Source organism: Cucurbita moschata, unplaced genomic scaffold (assembly GCF_002738365.1).
Source record: "Cucurbita moschata cultivar Rifu unplaced genomic scaffold, Cmos_1.0 Cmo_Scf00027, whole genome shotgun sequence".
Lineage (NCBI taxonomy): Eukaryota > Viridiplantae > Streptophyta > Magnoliopsida > Cucurbitales > Cucurbitaceae > Cucurbita > Cucurbita moschata.
The window spans coordinates 2,585,236-2,607,558 of record NW_019268543.1 but is presented as its reverse complement, the minus strand read 5'-3'; the positions used below and the strand labels follow the sequence as shown (position 1 = coordinate 2,607,558).

The following is a 22,323-nucleotide window of genomic DNA, read 5'->3' as shown; positions in this document are numbered from 1 at the left end:
TTTTTTTTTTTTTTTTTTTTTTTTTTTTTTTTTAATTTAACTTTATTTATTTATTTATTATTATTATTATTATTATTATTTATTTATTTATTTATTTATTATTTTCGGGTTATTACAGGTGGGCATGAGCTATAGACACTGTGTGGTATGCCAGCAAGGACGCTGCCCTCCAAAGGGGATGATTGTAAAATCCCACGTCTGTTGAAGAGGGAAATGAAACATTTTTTATAATTGCATGAGAACCTCTTCCTAACGAACGCATTCCAAAACCATGAGGCTAATGGTGATACGTTACGAGCTAAAACAAACAATATCTATTAGTAGTAAACTTGAATTGTTACATTCATAGTCCAACACGAGTCATTCCAGCATGTTTGAATCACTGAAAAAAAGATGTTTCAGTATTTTTAATTATCCTATCCTCATGATCGCTCTTATTAACACGTGGTCTGAATTCATTTTCCTTCGTTTGAGTGTCCAATCCAACTCTAATTGTACCCTCCACAGCCCAAGATTGGCAATTTGGGCCCATGGAGCTTCCATGTTCAAATATCAATAATTATAGTTTCGAGCTTACAATATTTAAAATATATAATCAGCATATTTTATCTTCATTCACACGTATCTTAAAAAACTTTCACTAAAGTCACTCGACATAAAATTACTTTAAGTAAAACACGTTTAATCATAAAATTACTGTGATTAAGCTAAATACATTATAATTATTTGTGAATGATTATTGACTTAGTGGTTATTAAAAGAATGCTACGAAGTTATTTATTGGAATTTGTGACGTGGGAAGTGATATGATGCATTAACCAATTAATTATATGATAATAAAATGCCAAAAATATAAGATAAATATCACTAATCAGATTAGACTCTCGTGGTGACATGTCAACTCACCTTATCCATAAACTACATTAAATTAATTTTATATTCTTTATAATTTTCTAAATTTTAAATATTAAAAGAGATAAAAACCTTCACTAATATAGTATTTCATATATTATTAAATTACCATACGTATTATAAGATTATGTTTATAGAGTAATTAAGGTATTTTAAATTATTTTAATACTTATTATTATTATAAAAATAAATAAAGAATTGAAATACGTGGCGAGTTTATCGCGGCAAACAAAACCCATAAAATTTGGGTTACCTTTTATTTTTGTATTTTTAAATGATGCGCATGTGGCATGTTGAAAAGCTTCAGACAAGAGGGGCCCATTTGTGATCACGTCATCTTCCGCCACGTACGCACCATTCGCATATTTTTATTATTATTATTTCAAGTTATTACACAGTTAAATCTTAAATGTTGGCATTTGTAGCTCATCAACCAACTGGATTGTGCCACGTAACAAGACTGAGATCTGATGCTTTCCCCGTAAAACACGTATGAAAAGATGTCTGAAATGGAAAAAATTAAATATAAAATTAACGACACATACGGATCTGGAATTTCAAATATATTCTGAATTTAATCAGTAATCACGTGATTTAGTATTTAATTATATAATATAAAATTAGTGAAAACAAATCATTTTGTGTATTAAAGTTAGTGTCTTGCTTTCACGATGTGGTCAAGTAAATATTTCTTTAATATATAAAAAATATTATTTTTATTCTCAGATAGCATAATTAAAAAAAATAAAAATAAAAATAAAAAAAGCAAGAGGCTCCGCCACCCGTCTCATGTCACCGCCCTCCCTGCCTACTTTATGTTGCCCATCACATCAGTGTTAAATATGTATAATTGCAAATAAACTTAGTCATTGACTAAATAATTAAAAAATATTAATTTTTACTACATCTTTTAAAAATATTTTCAATGATCGAGTGAATTTTACTCGGAATTTAACGAAGTTGTTGGTTTACCTAAACTAGAAACTAGCTATATCTAGACAATTTGGAATGGTGAAATTTAATTTTGTTCATTTTTTTTAATACCTTTTTCGGCCTATAGAATGTGACTCATAGAGGTTAGGTATTGTCATTATTGTGCTATGAATAAAAGACGGCGACCATTCACGGGGACTGGACTCATGTGGATTGGCTAGTTTTGGCAATTTTGACACCGACCACGAATTGGATTATAAATGTAAAATGGAAGGTTTAAGTGAAATGCGTTCAATTTCTACTAAATCCACCAACTAATTTTAACGTAGAAGTTATTATGGGGATAGTTGTGTGAAAGGTCTAGGAATGGGCCACCCATCAAACCCACACATACGAAACGGGTAATGAACGCTTTGAAGGCTGTGACGCGTTGAAGCTAAGGACATTTCATATTACACGAAAAGGGTAAAGAAATTTTAGGTCTTTAGACTCGTCTCGTGGCAAATGAGCATTCACGTCGAAAGCATGTATTATAAGCGACATGTATTATAAGCTTGGATTTATGCGTTAAAGCACGTATTTAAATATTTAATAAAAATAAAAGAAAATTCTAAGGCTATTTGGAATCCGATGTGGGACCCAGGAAAGGTCGAAATCCCAATATTTAATTACAGCTTCGTCCCTCAACGCGGAAATGGTATCCAGCAAAAGGCAGTGTGCGGCCGAATGCCGTACAAGAATTAACAATAAAACCAAAACTACACACCGCTCAGCCGCGCTGATCTCTTTCTCGCCGCCGCTGGTGCTTCTGCTGCTGCCGGAGACGAACATAGCCAAAGGTTAAGGCTGACGGAGAGGTAGAGAGAGACAGAGAGAGACAGAGAGTTGTATTTTCTAAGCGGCTTGCTCGCCATTGCTCAGAGTGACGGTGGTGAGAAAGAGATGCTGAAGCGGAGGAGGAGAGCAGTGGCGCTGCTGAGGAAGCTGCTAACCTGTGCCATATGTTTTATAGCCTTACTAGCGCTTCTTTCTGTTCATCTTCACTTTTTTCCGTCCTCCAAAGTCCCTGGCTTCTCCGATTCCCACAAGCTTCCTGCGGTGACCTATCTTTGCTCTTAATCTCTACTCTCGCTCTTCATTTCTTCATTTTCTTTTTTTCTCCTTCACGTATTACTGTGTTTTAACTGCGTGTTTTCGTTTTCTTTTTTGTTTCTAAAATCTTTCTGAGAAGCATTCCTGATTGTGGCGTTTGGATTCGAAATGATTAGATTGCTTTATCGACGAGCGAGTGAAGGCAGTGAATAGCTTCAATTTTTTATGAAATGGATGTGTGTAATGCATTCCAATTTTACGTTTATATTCTTTAATTCTCTCGGTCGGGAGTTGTTTTCGATTGTAAATTGAGATTAGGTAGGGCACTTTTTGACTTTGAGTTGCGTTGTTGACTACTCATGAAATGTTTGACGGAGTGGTTTTAAGTTTTAGGCTGTGCTGCTTTTGATATTGGAAAATTTTCGTTAACATATATTGTGTTCTTCATCATGTAGCAACGTGAATTTAAACACCAGAGGTTGAGCACCGAGAATAGCTGGACTCAAGAGATTGTTCCGCTCCATTTGTCCAAAGCTCCTGTTGCTTCTCGCAAGGTTTTACTTTCCTTAAACTCCGTAGTTATGATTCATTTCCGGAATGGCCTCAGTTTTCGGTAGCAACTCAAAAATAGCAATGAGAACTGGAAAGAATTGGAGATATAATATGCCGTCTGAGACTTTTCTACTTGACAACCATTGTTTTTCTAGCAATTAGTAGAATATAATTTTTCTAGTCTTTGGTAAAATAGGTAATCAGATGTAATTTCGGCATTGATAAGAAGTTGTGCACCTTTCATGTTTTCACCCCTTTAGACTTGACAGTTGGGCAGTGCGAACTTGGTTCCGGGTCTGGACAAGCTATGGAAGCCTCCATCGAACCGCGACTTTTTACCATGTGTAGAGCCTAGTTTCAATTATACACGTAAGAGTGTTACTATGTTCGTCTCGTTCCAAACAAAAATTTCTTGTAGTTAATCTCAAAACTTCTGTCGGATATGCAGGTCCTGTGGAGTCACGAGGTTACCTTCTGGTTCATACAAATGGGGGACTCAATCAAATGCGCGCTGGGGTCTGTAACCTCTCCTACATTATGATAGTGACGTTAATTATTATCGAAGTGTTTTAGCCTTTTTTTTTGTTGCTCTAGTTTTTATTAAAATTTCACATGATTTCAATCCGAGTTCTCAAAGTACGGTTTCAGTTCCTCAACTTTATTTTATTTTGTTTTTATTCTTTTTAACTTTATCTTTGTCGATGATTTATGTTCCATTTTGGAATGTTATATTCATTTCATCTTGGACTGTTATCTTTACCTCTCAATTCAGTCATTCAACACTCATTAAATTCCAAGTTTAGTCCTAATATCATTCAATTTTATGGTACATGTATACACTGTAACATAAGAACATTTGAATGCTTGAACGAGGGATTCTAAAGCATTCATAAATTAGCCCTTAATATAACTTCCTTTTAGAGCTACCATACCATTCTTTGAAAATTCTAGCTCATAATTTTGTCCTGAAATTAGTATCTTTTGGATTATGTAAGCTTATTTTAGATCCCAGAGTTGTTGACCAGGTCATTTTGTGTTTATTATTTTCCAGTACTTCATAACTAAATCAGTGGAAGTTTTGGTCTTTAAAAACCATTTTCATTCTTGAATTGCAGATATGTGACATGGTAGCTGTAGCCCGCATCATTAATGCTACCCTTGTAATTCCAGAACTCGATAAACAATCGTTCTGGCAGGACACTAGGTTTCTTGTTCTTCTTCGTCCTTTTTTCCCCAATCTCCATGTGTCACATTGCCCAGCCATGATTGATTTCATTTTATTTGTTTTAATCTTCAGCAACTTCTCAGATGTTTTTGATGAAGATCATTTTATCAATGCTCTTGCTAACGATGTAAAAGTGATAAAAAAACTTCCTAAAGAATTGGCTACTGCTACGAAGATAGTTAAGCATTTTAGAAGCTGGTCAGCTAAGGATTATTACGAGCAGGAGATCGCTACCCTTTGGGATGAATATCAGGTACTTGGACCAAATTTGGATCTTCTCTATGAAAATCCCTATTATTGTTCTTCATTAGTTAATGTGCTATTTGTAGGTTATTCGAGCTGCAAAATCTGATTCACGATTAGCAAACAATAATCTACCTTTAGATATCCAGAGACTCCGCTGCCGTGCTTGCTACCAAGCCCTTCTTTTTGCACCTAAAATTGAAGCCTTGGGCAAAGTAATATTCTTTTCTAGTCTTATTTTGCTGCTGCAGTGATCGTGTTCCTTCTTTTAAAATAGTTAAAATATATACTGTAGTTATTGGTGGATCGAATGAGGTCCCGTGGTCCTTATATTGCTCTACATTTACGATACGAGAAGGACATGCTTGCATTTAGTGGGTGTACACATGATTTATCTCCTGCTGAAGCAGACGAGCTACGGATGATTAGGTATAAGTTCCTTCCTATAAACCTTAATGTGTCTGGTTACATTGTACATGTTTTTCTGGTGATGTGTTGAGTTGAGTTCAATGCCTGCAGAGAAAATACGTCATATTGGAAGGTAAAGGAGATTGATCCTTTGGAACAAAGATCCAAAGGGTTCTGCCCACTAACTCCAAAGGAGGTCGGAATATTTCTTAGTGCACTTGGCTACCCGTCCAAAACTCCTATATACATTGCTGCTGGAGAGATTTATGGTGGTGATTCACACATGTCTGATCTGCAAGCTCGGTATCCATTACTGATGAGCAAGGTATGAACATGTACTGTTAACTTTTTGGACCTCACTACCTTAGTTTCCTATTTTGAAAACTACAAGATTTCTTTAAAAACTTTTGATTATATCAAAAGTTTCATGAACTTAGAAAACTCAAATCCCATGTCCTGTTAGCTATGCCGATCAATAGTTGATCATTTTCAAGATTCTCATGTTTTGGCAGTAAGGTGGGTTCCTGGGATTTCCCACACAAACTTCTTACAGAAGTGTCGCATGGCTTGTGAAATTGTAATGATAGGCTTATTTGTTTCTTCTGCTAATTTCAGGAGAAGTTAGCATCTGTTGAGGAGCTCGAACCTTTTGTCAATCATGCATCTCAAATGGCTGCTCTGGACTACATTGTGTCTGTTGAGAGTGACGTTTTTGTTCCTTCATACTCCGGGAATATGGCAAGAGCAGTTGAAGGTCACCGACGATTTCTTGGACATAGGAAAACAATATCTCCTGACAGGCAAGAGACTTATCATTATAAGCATTTTCTACTCGAACGTTGCCTCAAATTGCTTCCTCTGAAACTGTTTGTATCATCTTGTCATCGTCAACCAGGAAAGGGCTTGTTCGATTGTTCGACAAAGTCGATCAGGGAACAATGAAAGAAGGGAAAAATTTGGCCCACCGAATCACTGAAATGCACAAGAGAAGGTATTGTTTTTTTCTTCTTATTGTTGTTAGTTAGTTAATTGGATATTGAATTGTGGGAGCAAATTCTAGTGATCTTCTTTAAAGAAACAAACATGTATTTGATTTTGCTCTTGAACCTGTTTTCTCAGACAAGGCTCTGCGAGGAAGAGAAAAGGTCCCATTTCAGGAACCAAGGGCATGGACAGGTTCCGCTCAGAAGAAGCCTTTTATGTTAACCCTTTGCCAGATTGTTTATGTCAAAGAGAATTGCCAAATGGGAATATGACTTCCATTTTCAGATAGTTCCATTAAATAGCAAGATAAAATGCCCCTACAGCTCATTGTATATGCAGGCGCCCCACCCCCCATCGTCGCACCAGCTTTGTACGTCGTTGCAGTAAGGCAGCTACAACGGGACGACGATGGAGTGCTTATAACCCGAGTTTTGGTAGTTGGCAGTGGTATAGAAGGGCAGGAGGGGGTTGTTATTAAGCAGAGTAGGCGGAGGGAGTAGCAGGAGATGGATAAATTTAGAAAAGTTTCCATGACCACTCCATTTGGGGAGGAGTGGGTAATTAAGCATAATTGTTTTCATCTTATAGTAATTAAATTAGTACAATAATGAAGCAAATAAATTTATTTTAACAATTCGAGAGATTTTCACTTGTGCAAAATATATTACGTTAGGAATTCAGACTCTTTCACACTGTATGATATTGTCCACTTTGAGTATAACCTCTCATGCTTTGTTTTGGGCTTCTCCAAAAAGCCTCAATGGAGATAGTATTCTTCGTTTATAAACATATGACCGTCTATTAAATAAACCAACGTGGGACTCATTTCCAATAATCTTCAACATATTATGGTCTGAGATTATGTAATTTTGTAATCATCTATATAATTTTGGAAATGATATTAAAAGGGTTAAAAATCATATTTCTCAAGTTTAAAATTATTATGAAATGTACTCTAATTTTGGTATGAAATCATAAGGGTAAAATTAAACTTTAAATTAAAAATAGTAAAAAATATATTTTTTTACCTTAAAAGTTATTTTAAATATGACAATAATGATTAGCTATTTAAAATCACTCGTAAACAAATATATTTATAAAAAAAAATTATATTTTGTTGAAATTGCAATTTTGAAATTACTAAAATTAGTTAAAAATTAACATTTTCATCTTAAATAATATAATAAATCTCAAATAATTTTAAAGTATAATAAGACGGACAAAATCATTTTTGTCTTCAAAATTTTCTAGTGTCCCTACGACCAATAAGGAGCCACCACGTCATTTTCACGATCCGTCCGATGTTTCGGAAAGTCGAATCGTGACCGTCCATTGATCCACTCGTACGAAGTACGGTAGGATTCTTTCTACCGTCCGATTAAGCACGAAGAAACACAGTGAATGTTAATCGTGTCCATCCGCCGCCATACGGCACAGGCTTGGGTCGGACCGGGAGGCCCTATATAAAGGGGTTTGGTTCCCCATTCTTCGAATTCACCCGTATTTTGAAAGAAATCCCTATCTATCCGAGGACGAAAATTCTCTCTCGCTTGTCAAGCTCCTCCTCTTCTTCCAGGTTAGTTCATCGTCGTCTCGTTTATCTGACTTATTTTCTTGTGATTGATTAGTATTATTCGGTTTTCCTTTCAATTTCATTCCTGGAGGATATGGTTAATCTTCTTCTCGAATTCTTTCTAGTCGAATGTTGTTTATGCGGTTAGGGTTAGTTTTTCTTCTGGAATTTATTTCTCGAACTTTGAGATTTGTTGATAACTAATCTTTAGAAACCTCTACAAAGTCGAAGAACTTGTGCTGTTATCCGTGAAAAGTTTAGGAGAGGAATGGGGAGAAGTAGGTCAAATAATCAAATAATCTCATATTCGCAGGCTAAATGCTGGTTAAGTTTACTAGGTACTTCTAATTTATAGGTTTCTGGAACAATCGTCAGATACACCTGTTCATTCTAATTTAGAAACAGAGACGCACTTTACATTGGAATTATCTTAGCGATCTGTTTTGTTTTGATTGAGCGACGATATTTAATTCGCACGACATTGATTCAGATGGCTCGTACGAAGCAAACTGCTCGCAAATCCACAGGTGGAAAGGCTCCCAGAAAGCAGCTTGCTACCAAGGTATTTTCCAGGATGATTGCCAGCAACCTAGTTCTAAATTCTCATTTGTTTCCTGACCTAATGTGTTGTAAATCTGACCAATATTTTCCCAGGCTGCGCGTAAGTCGGCACCCACTACTGGAGGCGTGAAGAAACCGCACAGATACCGCCCAGGAACAGTTGCTCTTCGGTATGTTACCACATCTGTTCTTTACTTTACGCATTCGAAAAAATCAATCATGGTTTCTCGTTTACATGAATCTTATGCCCTCTGTAATGTATGTGATACAGAGAAATCCGCAAGTACCAGAAGAGTACTGAGCTTCTTATCCGCAAGCTTCCATTCCAGAGGCTTGTCCGTGAAATCGCACAAGATTTCAAGACAGATCTGCGTTTCCAGAGCCACGCGGTTTTGGCTTTGCAAGAGGCGGCTGAAGCTTACCTCGTTGGGCTGTTTGAAGATACCAATCTCTGCGCCATTCATGCCAAGCGTGTTACAATAATGCCGAAAGATATTCAACTTGCCAGAAGAATCCGTGGTGAAAGAGCTTAACCAGAATCTCCAGATTAGAACAACTATGCGTCGATCTATATATGTTTTTTTCTTCTTTTTTTCTTTTTTACGCTCCAATTGCAATCAATGTGTAAATTGTGTTTTGCTATAATAAACACAATCCGTGGTGAAAGGACATTGTTATTTGTGTCAACTACGATCCTCAGCGGAGTTCAAATCGAGTCCTTCGTTGACACATCTAAGTAATTGATTATATGTTCTTGGTTAAATGCTATGTTTTAATTATATCTTTTACTATGAATAGTTTTACTTGCCTGGATTTAAATTCGTTCAAGAATTTGTACATGAACACCAAAAACTCATGAAAATTACGTTGTGGGGGTAATTCGTGTAGATATTGTTTTCATTTTCTGCATCAATTTCTTTTAAACAACATAACTTCCACCCTAGTTTCAGGATGAAACTCCATCAACTTTAGAATGTGCGAGGAAACTTGCTTGCATCCGATATGGGTCTTAGTTTCAGAAGAATGGCTCGAGAACAAAGAGATTGCTAACTACAGTTTATTAGAATTTTCATAAAAGCATGTATCAGTGCATCCGATATGGGTCTTACAGGAGTGGTTAGGTTCTAACTCCATGTAGCCATTGATGAAACATGATCTAAATATGGAAAAACCATTTGGTATTGAATCAACAAAACTTGCTTGCAAATGGATTTGAATAAAAAAACAAAACCAGCCGAAAATTATTAACTCAATTGTTTGATAGAGACAACATTCTCCAGTTTATTTGCCTGTGTTACGGCAGCGTGAGCCAAACTGCTGATGAATTTTCGAATAGACAACACTCCTACAGCGGACCTGGGAAGCATCCGTTCTCCCTCTGCTCATTCCACTTCTCTACCTGCAACAGTTATCAAAGAATGCGTTACTAAGAGAAATTCTCATGTCAAATTTTGATGTGCTTTTGCCAGAATTCGTCGGGAAAGTAATGCTTTGATTGATTAACTAGGAGTAGAGATACGTATGAACATCGAGCTCGTGCCCATGAAATGACAAACATAAAGGTCTTATAGAGCACATTTTACATCAAGCATATGGCTGACTTTAATCTCCCACTTCTTACCAAGTTTAAATTAAGTGATCGAAGACAACCTTACTTGAACAGTAGGTTGTATAACAGTGTCCTCGAGTTCTCTAATAATAAATAAGTGAACGAAAATAGATACAAAAGCGAGAACACATACCCATTCATTTGGGCAAAGAGAACGATAATATTTCGCAAACTTGTCACACTCCGGAGCGCCTTCCCCTTTGGCTTGCGTGCATCTGTACGCATCACAAAGATGAGCACATACTTTCAAGGAAGTTCAACTAAATTATGAAAGGACCAAGAATTGAATACAAGTAGATAAAAAACACGCTAAACGTTACCTATGGTACTCAATATAGCGGGTGAAGCAATGCCTAGTTTGATTTGTAGTAGGGAACCGAAAATCTGCTGGTGCTGTTTCGAGCTGCATATGAGCAACAAAAGAATGAGCAAACAATATATACAAAAATCAAAACTACAAGATGCCTACAAGTCAAGCATTTCAAAAATAAACAGGGCAGCAACCTTGATCTCAGGTCGCTCATCCGTGCTTTCTTGGTCACCAGATATTTCCTCTTCTCCAGCAGCAGCATTGGTTTCAGAATCCTCTACAGCAGCAGCTGCCGAAGCATCCCCATTGTTTACATCAGCAGGAGGGTTGTTACTGCCTTGATCAGCATCAGCTTCAACAGGTGGTTCATCATTCTTCACAACAACTTCAGCTGGGACAGCATTTTCTGAGTTCTCCACCTCTTCTACTTCAGAGGGCTTCGGTATATCCACCTTCTCCTCTTTTTCTTTCAAGGAATATTGCTAAAAGCGAAAGTAACAGAAGATTATTCTCAATTCTCAAATCCGAACATTACTGGATATTCTTTGTAAAAGCGATGGGGACAAACTCTATGACAATGTCCTGATATGAGAACGATAATGACCGAGACATGCTTCTCACCATGATCTTAAGGGTAAAATTTTTTCACTCTCCAAAATCACAGTAGCACAGAAACCACAAGGTATATAGCTCCCAGGATTTATATAACAAACCAACACGACTTATTACTGGGAGTTCTAGTTAAGAAGAAAATTTGACTTCAAATTCAAATTCCCCTATTAAACAAGGCAGCTCAAGCCTGTTTCTTTTGTTCTTTATTGTATACAGAGCTGTTAGACGAAATTATTAAGAACAATGGCCATTGCTTAGAGTTGGGTTATCGGTTTTTATTTTTCCTTTAATGGGGAGTGAAGAAATATATATCTTCTAGGAAACTATAAGTAACAATTCTTTAAAACTTGGTTAACCATATTGATCTTGTCAAAACAAATAATATAAAGAGAGCAAAACAAACCACCAGAACCCACGGGAAGCATTCTCCAACCATTTATTGCTACTGGATCTCAAAACTATTTCTAATTTCCAATGGAATCGGGGTATTCTAATCCAGGGAATTTACTACTGTTGTACAATTTTTTTCCAGAACACTAAGAAATGATGAATTTACAACTAAAAACCCCACCTGTCATTATAATTGAAGAAATCCTACAATAAAACAACCGATCTATCAAAATCGACCGTTAATCGACCAATTAAAATACATTACCGGGGAAAAATTTACAAAAACTGAAGGAAGGGCGTAAATGAAACAGAAATTTAGGTTAAGTGAAAGATTTGAGATAATGAAAGCTGCAAAAAGAATACCTCAGACAAGGAAGGAGGTTTTTCACTCTGCGCTTCCGCCATGTATGGAAAAAGAAGAAGTGATCCGCTTCGGTTGCAGCTACAAACCCAACGATTCGATGATATCAGAGGCGAGCGAAGAGGAACAAACACTAACCCGTTGGTTAGGTTAAAATTGACCACTCACTGGTTCCGATGATTCCAGCTGAGGCGAAATAGCGATAATGGTTCTCCAATTAGAAATTGCCACGTCACTCCTTTAATTTGGGTAATGGGCTGTGATGGGCCGAGTGAACGGGCCGTATATTTAATAAGGGCCCAATAAGTGATTTTTTTTTTTTTTTGCATGAATTCTAGACTTTGTCAATTTAGTTTTTCCAACTTTGTGTTTAAATATTTTTTAATTAAAGTGACAAAATATATATATATATATAACTTAATTGTTTTTAGACAGAGTTATGAATTTTTATTAATATAATTTATGTGTTAGCTGAGGGATTTTTTTTTTTTTTACTCGAGTGGTCCTCTTCAGTCGAGTCCCACAAAATAAACTCAAATAGTAGCTCATGAATCGAGATCAACAAAAGACCCATTAGACGAACTCATGGAGCCATCAATTATTAATCTATTATATTTTTTACTCAACACAAAATTAAAATTAAAATGGTTAGAACCATGTAAAGTACAAATCCTTATATTTATTGACATTTTTCAATTTTTGACGAAAAAATGGAACTGAAAATAGTTTTGAAACGTTTATTAAAATCAAAAGTAAGATTTCGACAATAGGATAGGCCCTAAGTATTTTTGAAACAAACAATATAACAATTTAAAAATCATCGTCAAATTATATGAAATCTAATACATAAAATTGTTCCCATACAACAAATAATTGCCAAATCATGTAACAAAAAGAGTTCGGAATTCCCATTTAATAATCAATAGAAAAGGACCAAACGCTTCAAATTCAAAATCTCTTACGGCTAACGGGTCCAATGTAAGCGATGTTAGACGAACACGACCCTCCATAACGGTATGATCGTACCCTCCATAATGGTATAATATTGTCCACTTTAAGCTCACATGGCTTTGGTCGGGGGTTCCCCAAAAGTCCTCGTTTCAATGAAGAGAGGATTCTTTGTTTATAAACTCAATCATTTCCTAAATTAGCGGAGGTGGGTCCCACGTCCAACAAGCGAAACATGATGATAATTATCTACGCAGCCTTTGTCTCTCTTTCTCTTTCAATCCTACGTAAAGAACACTGTTCGAATCTTGAACTTTGACCAGCAAAAGTGCTTTCTAATTCGTTTCCTATGGCACAACAAAGAGATCACACAACAAATTAGCAGACGTAAGCTTTGATTATCTTTCACTTATCATGCATTTAATCACGAAATTAGCAACAGTGCCATTGGATTAAAAGTGTATTAGTAAATGAAAATAAGGGGCAGCTTCTTCCCTTTTGTAATTATCATTCAACCATCTTCTTACAATTTCAAGCTTGAGATGATATAATATATGTACTGTGAGCAGCACAGAGGGTTTGTGTCCCTACTTACCGACTGCCGCGCAAGAAGAAAGGCGTAGGCCACCATCCCCACCGCTGCTAGAGCTGCCTGCTGTGACCCATGTGCCTGATTCATCTCTTTCGCCATCCCCACCACTCCTAGAGCTGTCTGCTGTGAGCCCTGTGCCTGATTCATCTGTTTGTGTATAGGTTAGACAACAAAAACGTATTGGATAATATACATTATGGATAAAAGCAGTCAAACATCTGTGAAATCGACCAGTACCAGTAGCAGTGCCACAGGGAGAGACCATAATAGTCTCAATCTCAGCAAACTATCCCACAAAATCTCCAAGGCTACTTCCCAATCCCAGCTGAGAAAGCCCTGTTTTGATGCTCCTGTGAATCAAAATCATTCGAGCTTCAACCATACCCAAAATCGACTTCAATCGGCAGCCCCTGCAGTTCAACCGCAGCAGCAACAGAATCTACAGGCGCAGGCGCTGGCGCAACAGCACCAGCCCCCGGTGTATAACATTAACAAGAATGACTTCCGCGATGTGGTTCAGAAGCTTACAGGCTCCCCCGCTCACGAGCGCTTCTCAAATCCTCCGCCCATTCAACCTCCTAAGCCCCAAAGCTCTCGCCTCCAACGAATTCGCCCTCCTCCTCTCGCTCATGTTACTAATCGTCCCCCTCCACAACAGCTACCAAACAGTTCCCATTTCCACCCCTCGACCGCCCTGAATTTCGGCCTCACCGGCCGGCCTATGGCGCCGCTATCCCCATTGCCTCCACTCCCGGCCGTCCACGCAGCGGCCGAATCTCCTATCTCAGCATACATGCGATACATCCCAAACTCATTTCCCATTGCCGATTCAAATCCACCGCCGCCCCAAGGATTATCACCACTCAGCCATCTAGCCTCGTCCTGCTGGAACAATTTCACCACACAGCAGCAAGGTTCGATGCCTCTCCCACCATCGTCTGCAATGTTACAGTCACATCCACAGTTTCAGATGCCGCCATCATCGCCCCTAGCATTCGGATGCTTGAACTCCCCAAGGTCCTCGCACAGTGCCTTATCTTCCCCAAATCTGATGTTCTCGCCATCGACAAGTCAATTAGGGTTTCCATAGTTGCCGCTCTCGCCATCTGTACCCGCGTCAAGCCCTAGATGGGTCGGCGACTAGTCCCCTTCGGCCGGTTACATTCAGGAAACGCCGCCGTTTTATGCGTCAGGAGGAAGCCTCGGCAAAGAAAGAGGGAAAATTGCTATTATATATTATTTTATTATCCACTCTGGAATTTAAAAATGCAATACCGTTAGTTTTCAATTTCAGTCTCCAATTTATTTTTTAAATATTTTTTATTTAGTCGAAACTTAAAAGATCTTTAAATAATTTTTTTAAAAATATTAATTTTTACTGTTGATTTAAAACGGCAACAATAATATATCAATGAGAATTTGTTAGAGGACTTTTGGAGAAGGCCAAAACAAAGCCATGAAAGCTTACACTAAAAGTGGACAATATCATACCATTGTAGAGAGCGTGTTCGTCTCACATAGTATCAGAGTCATGCCCTAAACTTAGTTGTGCCAATAGATTTCGAATCTCGATTAAGGGAAAGCGTACTTTGTTCGAAGGGAGGTGGAATCTTACTAAAGATCAATGAAGAATTAATAATCTAATAATACGGGAGCAACTATGCAACTAAAAAACGGGGTAGATAAGAGCGGATGATTGAACATGAAGCCATTAGCTTGGCAACAAAATAGAAGCCAATGCTATCAGAGCTTCAAATAGCATCCATTCAGATTGGACATGGAAGGAACGCAGTAACATAAAAATGAGAAGGAACACAGAGACTGATTTTTGATATATATAATAATTAATCAGAAAAGATAAACAAGGTTCTGTAGCAGCTCGGATCGCAACCAAATATGATGAGAGCCTTAGAGAAGGCAGGACAGTACAAAATAAGCAACAACAAGCAAGCATTTTCTCCTATCAAAAACATATAAAGGAGAAGTTTTAACTCTACTTGGGGAGCCACTAATCTCACTGCTTTTCATCCTCACGCTTGGGGGGAGCTTCTTTAATCTCATCCGCACCATCATCCTATATCAAGATCATGAAAACAAAAATTAGAGCCTAAAAGGGTGTAATTCTTGCAAACTTAGGCATTAATTGAAAAGGAAAAGGAGGGTTTGTAATTCCTTTGGATCATTTTCAGTAATTTCATCGTACTTCCTTCAATGCATGGTAGCTGTTTCAGCCATCAATTAGATTTTATAATAGAACAGCTATAGTAGCTCTTCCAAATAGCTTATTGAGTAATATGTTCATAAATATTCACCATATTATTTGAATTCAAATTATAACTAGGCCACGGTCACTGTATTGTTGAGTAATGAATTATTTCAGTACATCTACCATGATATACTAAAGTGGGATGCATTTAATTTCTGTACCTGCATGTCCGATGTCCAGAGAGTGAGGTTGTCGCGAAGAAGTTGCATGATTAAAGTACTATCTTTGTAGGATTCCTCGCCAAGGGTATCCAACTCAGCGATAGCTTCATCAAACGCCTGATTTAAGCATGGAAATAACGGAGGAATTAAATGGTAAACTACGCCAGTTTATGAGAAAAATCTGTTACACAAGCTTTATAAAAGCAGAGCATTCTAGATTCGGATTCTCAGTCAACATGAAAACGGACAACCAGGCAATTATAGATGATTCGAACGTCAATAGTTTGCCCGAGCAGTTAAAAGAGTAACGTAATGATAATTTCATACCAAACACGGTAAAGATCATTTGAACATTTGATTAACATAGTGTATAAACTTCGGAGGTTCGCTAACCTGTTTTGCAAGACTGCAGGCACGATCAGGGGAATTCAAAATTTCGTAGTAGAATACAGAGAAGTTAAGGGTCAATCCAAGTCGGATAGGATGTGTAGGAGGCAACTCCGCATTCGCGATATCCTGTAAATCAAATAGGAAGTTCGTTCAATTTTACGCAATACGAAAATCTATCGAGCGGAAAGCACGTAGCAGGAATTGACCTTCTAATTAGAAAGAGGAACAATAATTTGACTATCGTGATCGTAAATAAAGAGAATAATTGCACAAACAAAGAGACATAGAAATAGGCTCGCTATAATGACAAAATAGCAGTCAAATACATGGATCGGAAATCAACGAAGCAGACCTGAGCGGCTTTGTAAGCAGTGAGAGTGCTTTCGGCGGCTTCCTTCCGTTCGGCTCCGGTTTTGAATTCGGCCAGATATCTGTGGTAGTCGCCCTTCATTTTGAGGTAGAAAACCTTGGAATCTCCGGAAACGGCGGAGGGAATGAGTCTGGAATCAAGGAGCTTGAGGATTCCATCGCAAATATTGGAGAGCTCGGTCTCAATTTTGGATCTATAATCACGGATCACAGAGACATGGTCGGCGTTGCCTCGGCTCTCCTCCTTCTGCTCAATGGAGGAAATGATGCGCCAGGAAGCCCTGCGAGCGCCGATAACGTTCTTGTAGGCGACAGAAAGGAGGTTTCTCTCCTCGACGGTGAGCTCCTCCTTGTCGATGGCAGCTGAAACCTTCTCCATGAACTCGACCATCTCCTCGTAGCGCTCGGCCTGCTCGGCAAGCTTGGCCATGTAAACATGCTCCTCACGAACAGAGGGGGTGGCAGCCATTGCAGGAGGGAAAGGAGATTAGATCCGAGGTCTGGTGGTTTGGGATCAAAGTGGAAAGGGAAAGGGGGAGGAGAGGAAGACGGGGAATGGAAGAGGTGAGCTTTTGAGGCCGAATGCAGGCCTTTTTAGGAGGTAGTGGACCGATAATTGCGGTCGAGATGGAGAGAGATTTCAGGGATTCAATCTCAGCCGTTGGTCGGACAAATCTGTCTGTACATGTATATAACTAATTTAAATAAAACGTTTTTATTTTACCAGCTTGCCAGGGAATTTTTTTTCTTTTTCTTTTTTATAAATTAATTTGAATAAAATAACCAAAAAAAAAGTATTCCTCTACTTGAATTAAAGAACTAAATGGGCCAAAGAATGGGCCATTCTGTTGACCCGACCCATTTTTTATTTTTTATTTTATTATGTTCTTGATATTTTAATACAATGTTCTATAGAGAGAATTTTGCAATTGAAAATCTAAAATTGAATCGGATGCCAAAAATGGTAAGAAACTAGTTTTTAACCGACTTTGAATACATTTATGAGGCACTACACGCCAGACCCAATTAGAGGACACGTGTCATCATCAGATGACAGTGAAAATTCAAATAAAATAAATACGTTACAGAAGATCAAAAAAACAAGTCGAAATGTGAAAAATTGTACATAATTATTTATTTTTTAGGTTGAAAGTTTAATACCGGACACAAAGATTTGCGAAATCTTGTAAGAGATAATATAAAGGTTAGTTGTTGACTCGTTTTTTTCAACTTTAATTGTTTCAACTAATTAATATACCAAGATTATCTTATAGTAACACATTATATTTAATTTTTACAAATCATAAACTCATAATATAAATTAAATCTTATACAATATTTTTCATACGTATAATTTGATTATTGTTCATCTAAATTGGGCTAAATTTGTTTGAAGTCAACGCTAAATGAGTGGTAATCAATGGTGGACCATGATGTAATTATAAAATAATTATTTGGTGGATTGAAATATGGTCATTTAATAAGATTATATATATAGTTGGTATATTGTGAAACGGTGACGATGATAAATTTATATTAATTGTTAACTACCAATTAATTGATTAATATTCCAAAGTCAAAAGGTAATGGTTGGAGCAGAAGCGTCTGAATAATTTAAAATACAAATATAGTTATTTTTTTTTTTTCAAATGTAAAATTAATATAGTTTAAGTCAACGAAAATTTTAGTTATGATTTAACTAGTTTAATATTGATATTTTAAATTAAATATTCAAATATTAATAAAATGTATATATTGACGTCATTAAATTTCTTAAAGAAAATGAAAAAGCGAAAAAAAAATATTTGAATTTAGTATATGAAATTTGAGTTCATTTCCTTTTTTTTTTTTTTTTTTAATATTTTTAATATTTAATGATAAAATTTGTTGTATTTTGATTCTTAATGTCAATTTTAATTTTCCATCTTTAGGATTTATTTTATAAAATAATATTTAAGCCTAAAATAAACTTTTTTTTAGTACTATATATAAATACAAAACTAAATTAATAAAATTATTTTTAACTTTAAACTTCAAACGTTCAAAAAAACACTTAAAAATATGTTTAATTTTTTATCAAAACTATTATATTTCGTTTAAAAAATACTATTGTACCATTTCAAAAATACATTTAAACTTTAAAAAGTTTTATTAATATCCTTTTTCATTTTTAAAAAGGTTAAAAAAAAAATATTCTTAGGGTTAGTATCATATTTAAAAAATATTTATGAAATTTTAAAAGTAACATTAATATCGTTTGCCTTTATAAAAATAAACGTTCAAAGGTTGTTAACATTACTAACAATAAAAGTATCTTTTAATTATGTAAAAAAAAAAAAAATTAAAGGTATTCAATGAAACTTATTTTCAATAGTATTTTTTAAATAGTTTATTAAATAAAAAAATTTAAATATATATATATTTTTAAATTACAATAATATTTTTGAACGGTTTTATAAGTAATAATATTTATTTTATACTTTTAAAAAAATTTAAAGCAGTGTAATTTTACGATAAAACGAGTCTATCCTCCCGCCCATTTTTTCTATAATTTTTCAAACACATTTTTCATGGTCTAAAAACAAATCGTTACGTTCTACGAATACACGTCAATTTAATTAAAGTGACGTCTTAGTTTAATCAAGAGAGAGACAGGCAAACATCTATTGAAATGTTATTCCATCTAGAAAAATTATTCCATAATCGTAAGTAACATAATAAATCAACTTGAACATAGTTCAATCACTTAAAATTTTATATAACATTTTTATGCGCGATAATAAATGTGACTATTTAAAATTATAAGATTAATTGAGTTCGTTTAATTTTAATTAAAATAACTCAAAATCATTTAAATAAACTGATAATTTTAAGGGTTGATTAATTGAGAATTACATAAAATTTTGAGATAATTGGATATATTTAATATGTATATTTTTTTAATATTTAAAGAAAAAAGAAAAAAAGAAGAGTATATTTATTTCTAGAACTGGGCTTGGTGGATGTTTTGGGCCCGTGTGTGGAAAGCCCATAATTGAATAGATTAGGCCCAATATTTCAGATCCAATATTAAAATATTGGAGCACATATATAAATTCTCCCATAGGCGCTGCTTTTAAAACCCTAAACTGTAAGGCGTTGCTCGCTCTCTCGCTGGTTCGTCTCTTTTCTGCGGCCGCCTCTACGACAATCCCAGCGCTCGAAGATGAAGGTTCGGTCCTTAGATGCATCTTCTTCCTCGCTGTTTTCTTTATTTTCTATGCAATGCTAACGTTGTCTTTCCATATATTCAGTTCAATATCGCGAATCCGACGACTGGATGCCAGAAGAAGCTCGAAATCGATGACGACCAGAAACTGTTAGCTTCCAAATCCTTCTGTTTTTCAATTTGTTGTTTTAATCTCGAATGTGCATTCTATTTGATTCATATACTAAGTCCTGCTGGAACTAGGGTTTTTGAAATATATAGTAAATATTTGGGTTCCATTTTGCTAAAGCGTTAATTCGATATATTTTCCGTGTAAATTTTTGTGTTATTGTTCAGCATGCTACGGAGTACTTCCTTTTGGTTTTTAGAAATTCAGCTGTAGTTATGTTGTCGTTATTTGTTTTTAGCATTCCCAGTATGTCTTCCCCCGTTTGTTTAGGCAAAGCAACAGTTCCCCGAGCACAAAATTTTATAAATTATAAATGTCCGAAAAGAAAAATTTTAGCCATTCCTTTTTCGCTTGTACATATATTTTTCGTCATATTTATCATACTTTTGTGTTTATAATGGACTAAAATTATCCTGTCTTTGTTTAGCCGTGCCTTTTTTGACAAGAGGATCTCTCAGGAGGTCAGTGGAGATTCCCTCGGGGAGGTATGTGTTCTCTTCTGTCATCCAATTAATGCAGTCTTATAGCTGCTGTGGTTAAGTGTTCTGATTGATTATTTCCCCCTTTTCAGGAATTCAAGGGCTACGTTTTCAAGATTATGGGAGGCTGTGACAAGCAGGGATTCCCAATGAAACAGGGAGTCTTGACCCCTGGCCGTGTTCGTCTCTTGCTACACAGAGGTTTGTTGAAATTTTTATGCTATTGATTGGTCAACCAATTTAATCTAAATTTGTGGTCTACATTTATTTATTTTCAGTAATTTATAGCACACTATCCTAATTAATGTATGTATTACTTTTGTGGCCAGGTACCCCTTGTTTCCGTGGTTATGGAAGGCGTAATGGAGAACGTAGGAGGAAGTCTGTGCGTGGATGCATTGTCAGCCAGGACCTTTCTGTTCTGAATCTGGTTATTGTGAAGAAGGGAGATAATGATCTTCCTGGCTTGACAGACACTGAGAAACCTAGAATGAGGGGTCCAAAAAGAGCATCCAAGATCCGCAAGCTTTTCAATCTGTCAAAGGAGGATGATGTTCGAAAGTATGTTAACACATACCGTAGATCATTCACCACAAAAGCTGGTATGATTTACTATTGTTTGTTTTTTGTGTGGGTTTTCTAAATCTGTCTTAGAAGATTAAGTTGTTGTCTGTGGGGTTGTTTTTGGTTGGAGGTCGGTTGGAGAGATTTAGAGGGTTGTGATTTTCCAACTGTGCTTGTGATTTTTTAAAATAAAGGGTCTGAGGTTAAATACTTTTTTTTTTTATTTTTTTTATTTTTTATAAAGTTGTCAAGGTATTACAATGGTTATGCTTAATTAATCAGGATTTGGCCCTGTCTTGTTTTGGCTCTGAACAGACTATTGTTCATACAAATTGTTTTTTCAGTTCCATTCATTCTGGATTCAAGTTTATGATGGTTTTTATTTGATTGGTGTCAGGCAAAAAGGTTAGCAAGGCTCCCAAGATTCAGAGGTTGGTTACCCCACTGACCTTGCAGAGGAAGCGCGGAAGAATTGCTGAGAAGAAGAAGAGAATTGCCAAGGCCAAGTCTGAGGCTGCTGAGTACCAAAAGCTCCTTGCCTCCAGGTTGAAGGAACAAAGAGAACGTCGCAGTGAGAGTTTGGCAAAGAAGAGGTCCAGGCTCTCCGCTGCTTCAAAGCCGTCCATTGCTGCTTAGTTCGTTCGCATTATTTATGTGGTCAGGGTTCTGTTATCTTTTATATTTGCCATCATCTTGTTTTGCTTTTAAAAGGATCCACTTTTTGAGGCTGCTTGCATGACATCTCGAATGTTTTGATATTTTTGTTTCCTAATTGACAGTTATTTCTAGACGTACTTCATATTTTTATGATATGATAGATGAGAGGAGTTTTGAAATTCCAGCATGGTTAGCTTCACGTTCTCACTAGTCAGCCAACCTCAAGATATTTAAAAACATTTGTTTGTTTAACTTAAGAGTGTCCTTCAAGGTTAAATTGTCTTTCAAACTATAAGAGAATCCAACTTTAAATTTTCTAACAAGTCTTGGAAAAATAAAGATATTGTAACTTTTTTTGTTCAACTTTTGTTGTCTGCATTTTTTTTTGTTCAAGTTCGATTTGATTATAATTTTAAAATTAGAGTTCATTAAATATATTGTGTAACTTAATATATTTATTTATTTTTCTTATTTGAATGTAATTATTAGTTTCCAATATCTAAGTTTATTTTTATTCCAACTTAGATTAGAGATGAGATTTCTTGTATTTTAAAGTGGGTGTGGGGGGAGTTCTCTTCGAATTCCATTAGTTTCTTTCGTTCCTCTTGCTTCAATTTGGCATTTTGAGTTTGTAAATAATTTTTTTCACTTCGAATCATAATTTCTTCAAATAGTTGGAAGATGTTTATATACAATTGATGAAGCAATGAATGAAATTTCATGTGACCTAGGCCAAAAATTGCGAAATCTTGAAA

General features: G+C 36.0%; 6 protein-coding genes across 9 annotated transcripts; 4 read left to right on the top strand and 2 right to left on the bottom strand.

Moving 5' to 3' along the window:
• The first annotated feature begins 2,521 nt into the window (after positions 1-2,521).
• Positions 2,522-6,669, top strand: LOC111462810 (O-fucosyltransferase 7-like). Its single transcript, XM_023106564.1, has 12 exons — positions 2,522-2,943; positions 3,393-3,491; positions 3,759-3,858; positions 3,938-4,005; positions 4,605-4,693; positions 4,787-4,967; positions 5,044-5,172; positions 5,253-5,386; positions 5,477-5,690; positions 5,981-6,165; positions 6,261-6,356; positions 6,485-6,669. The coding sequence occupies exons 1-12, from the start codon at positions 2,788-2,790 to the stop codon at positions 6,636-6,638; spliced, it is 1,605 nt and encodes a 534-aa protein (XP_022962332.1). The 5' UTR covers positions 2,522-2,787; the 3' UTR covers positions 6,639-6,669.
• Positions 6,670-7,820: 1,151 nt separating this feature from the next.
• LOC111462908 (histone H3.3) lies at positions 7,821-9,278 on the top strand. 2 transcript variants are annotated; one of them, XM_023106718.1, is made up of 4 exons: positions 7,821-7,925; positions 8,413-8,484; positions 8,577-8,653; positions 8,755-9,271. In XM_023106718.1, the coding sequence occupies exons 2-4, from the start codon at positions 8,413-8,415 to the stop codon at positions 9,014-9,016; spliced, it is 411 nt and encodes a 136-aa protein (XP_022962486.1). In that variant the 5' UTR covers positions 7,821-7,925; the 3' UTR covers positions 9,017-9,271. The 2 variants fall into 2 exon arrangements, with proteins under 2 accessions (XP_022962486.1, XP_022962487.1); XM_023106719.1 differs by having other exon boundaries at positions 7,848-7,925; positions 8,380-8,484; positions 8,755-9,278.
• A 242-nt stretch (positions 9,279-9,520) lies between these two features.
• Positions 9,521-11,981, bottom strand: LOC111462906 (cytochrome c oxidase subunit 6b-3-like). 2 transcript variants are annotated; one of them, XM_023106716.1, is made up of 5 exons: positions 11,768-11,981; positions 10,597-10,884; positions 10,413-10,495; positions 10,226-10,307; positions 9,521-9,882 (listed from the first exon to the last, which is right to left on the bottom strand). In XM_023106716.1, exons 1-5 carry the CDS (start codon positions 11,807-11,809, stop codon positions 9,829-9,831), a joined length of 549 nt encoding a protein of 182 aa, XP_022962484.1. In that variant the 5' UTR covers positions 11,810-11,981; the 3' UTR covers positions 9,521-9,828. The 2 variants fall into 2 exon arrangements, with proteins under 2 accessions (XP_022962484.1, XP_022962485.1); XM_023106717.1 differs by lacking the exons at positions 10,597-10,884; positions 11,768-11,981 and having other exon boundaries at positions 10,413-10,501.
• Positions 11,982-13,453: 1,472 nt separating this feature from the next.
• LOC111462428 (VQ motif-containing protein 9-like) lies at positions 13,454-14,629 on the top strand. Of its 2 annotated transcripts, XM_023105986.1 has the most exons (2): positions 13,487-14,292; positions 14,342-14,629. In XM_023105986.1, exons 1-2 carry the CDS (start codon positions 13,502-13,504, stop codon positions 14,355-14,357), a joined length of 807 nt encoding a protein of 268 aa, XP_022961754.1. In that variant the 5' UTR covers positions 13,487-13,501; the 3' UTR covers positions 14,358-14,629. The 2 variants fall into 2 exon arrangements, with proteins under 2 accessions (XP_022961753.1, XP_022961754.1); XM_023105985.1 differs by having other exon boundaries at positions 13,454-14,629.
• A 481-nt stretch (positions 14,630-15,110) lies between these two features.
• LOC111462899 (14-3-3-like protein) lies at positions 15,111-17,077 on the bottom strand. Its single transcript, XM_023106706.1, has 4 exons — positions 16,475-17,077; positions 16,126-16,248; positions 15,733-15,849; positions 15,111-15,379 (listed from the first exon to the last, which is right to left on the bottom strand). Exons 1-4 carry the CDS (start codon positions 16,958-16,960, stop codon positions 15,320-15,322), a joined length of 786 nt encoding a protein of 261 aa, XP_022962474.1. The 5' UTR covers positions 16,961-17,077; the 3' UTR covers positions 15,111-15,319.
• Positions 17,078-19,598: 2,521 nt separating this feature from the next.
• LOC111462827 (40S ribosomal protein S6-like) lies at positions 19,599-21,747 on the top strand. Its single transcript, XM_023106589.1, has 6 exons — positions 19,599-19,702; positions 19,785-19,849; positions 20,296-20,353; positions 20,440-20,548; positions 20,677-20,949; positions 21,309-21,747. The coding sequence occupies exons 1-6, from the start codon at positions 19,697-19,699 to the stop codon at positions 21,545-21,547; spliced, it is 750 nt and encodes a 249-aa protein (XP_022962357.1). The 5' UTR covers positions 19,599-19,696; the 3' UTR covers positions 21,548-21,747.
• Positions 21,748-22,323: the final 576 nt, after the last annotated feature.

Bases quoted from the DNA above. Each gene is read 5' to 3' on its own strand.
- LOC111462810 (XM_023106564.1), top strand. From the start codon at position 2,788: ATGCTGAAGCGGAGGAGGAGAGCAGTGGCGCTGCTGAGGAAGCTGCTA. The intron at 4,694-4,786 runs GTTTCTTGTTCT...TTTAATCTTCAG, and splicing joins TCGTTCTGGCAGGACACTAG to CAACTTCTCAGATGTTTTTG. The intron at 5,387-5,476 runs GTATAAGTTCCT...CAATGCCTGCAG, and splicing joins GACGAGCTACGGATGATTAG to AGAAAATACGTCATATTGGA.
- LOC111462908 (XM_023106719.1), top strand. From the start codon at position 8,413: ATGGCTCGTACGAAGCAAACTGCTCGCAAATCCACAGGTGGAAAGGCT. The intron at 8,485-8,576 runs GTATTTTCCAGG...ATATTTTCCCAG, and splicing joins GAAAGCAGCTTGCTACCAAG to GCTGCGCGTAAGTCGGCACC. The intron at 8,654-8,754 runs GTATGTTACCAC...TATGTGATACAG, and splicing joins CCAGGAACAGTTGCTCTTCG to AGAAATCCGCAAGTACCAGA.
- LOC111462906 (XM_023106716.1), bottom strand. From the start codon at position 11,809: ATGGCGGAAGCGCAGAGTGAAAAACCTCCTTCCTTGTCTGAG. The intron at 10,496-10,596 runs GTTGCTGCCCTG...GCTCATATGCAG, and splicing joins ATGAGCGACCTGAGATCAAG to CTCGAAACAGCACCAGCAGA. The intron at 9,883-10,225 runs GTATGTGTTCTC...TAACTGTTGCAG, and splicing joins CTCTTTGCCCAAATGAATGG to GTAGAGAAGTGGAATGAGCA.
- LOC111462428 (XM_023105985.1), top strand. From the start codon at position 13,502: ATGGATAAAAGCAGTCAAACATCTGTGAAATCGACCAGTACCAGTAGC.
- LOC111462899 (XM_023106706.1), bottom strand. From the start codon at position 16,960: ATGGCTGCCACCCCCTCTGTTCGTGAGGAGCATGTTTACATGGCCAAG. The intron at 16,249-16,474 runs GTCTGCTTCGTT...TTTGATTTACAG, and splicing joins CTGCTTACAAAGCCGCTCAG to GATATCGCGAATGCGGAGTT. The intron at 15,380-15,732 runs GTACAGAAATTA...ATCTTGATATAG, and splicing joins TCTGGACATCGGACATGCAG to GATGATGGTGCGGATGAGAT.
- LOC111462827 (XM_023106589.1), top strand. The intron at 19,850-20,295 runs GTTAGCTTCCAA...GTCTTTGTTTAG, and splicing joins ATCGATGACGACCAGAAACT to CCGTGCCTTTTTTGACAAGA. The intron at 20,950-21,308 runs GTATGATTTACT...GATTGGTGTCAG, and splicing joins ATCATTCACCACAAAAGCTG to GCAAAAAGGTTAGCAAGGCT.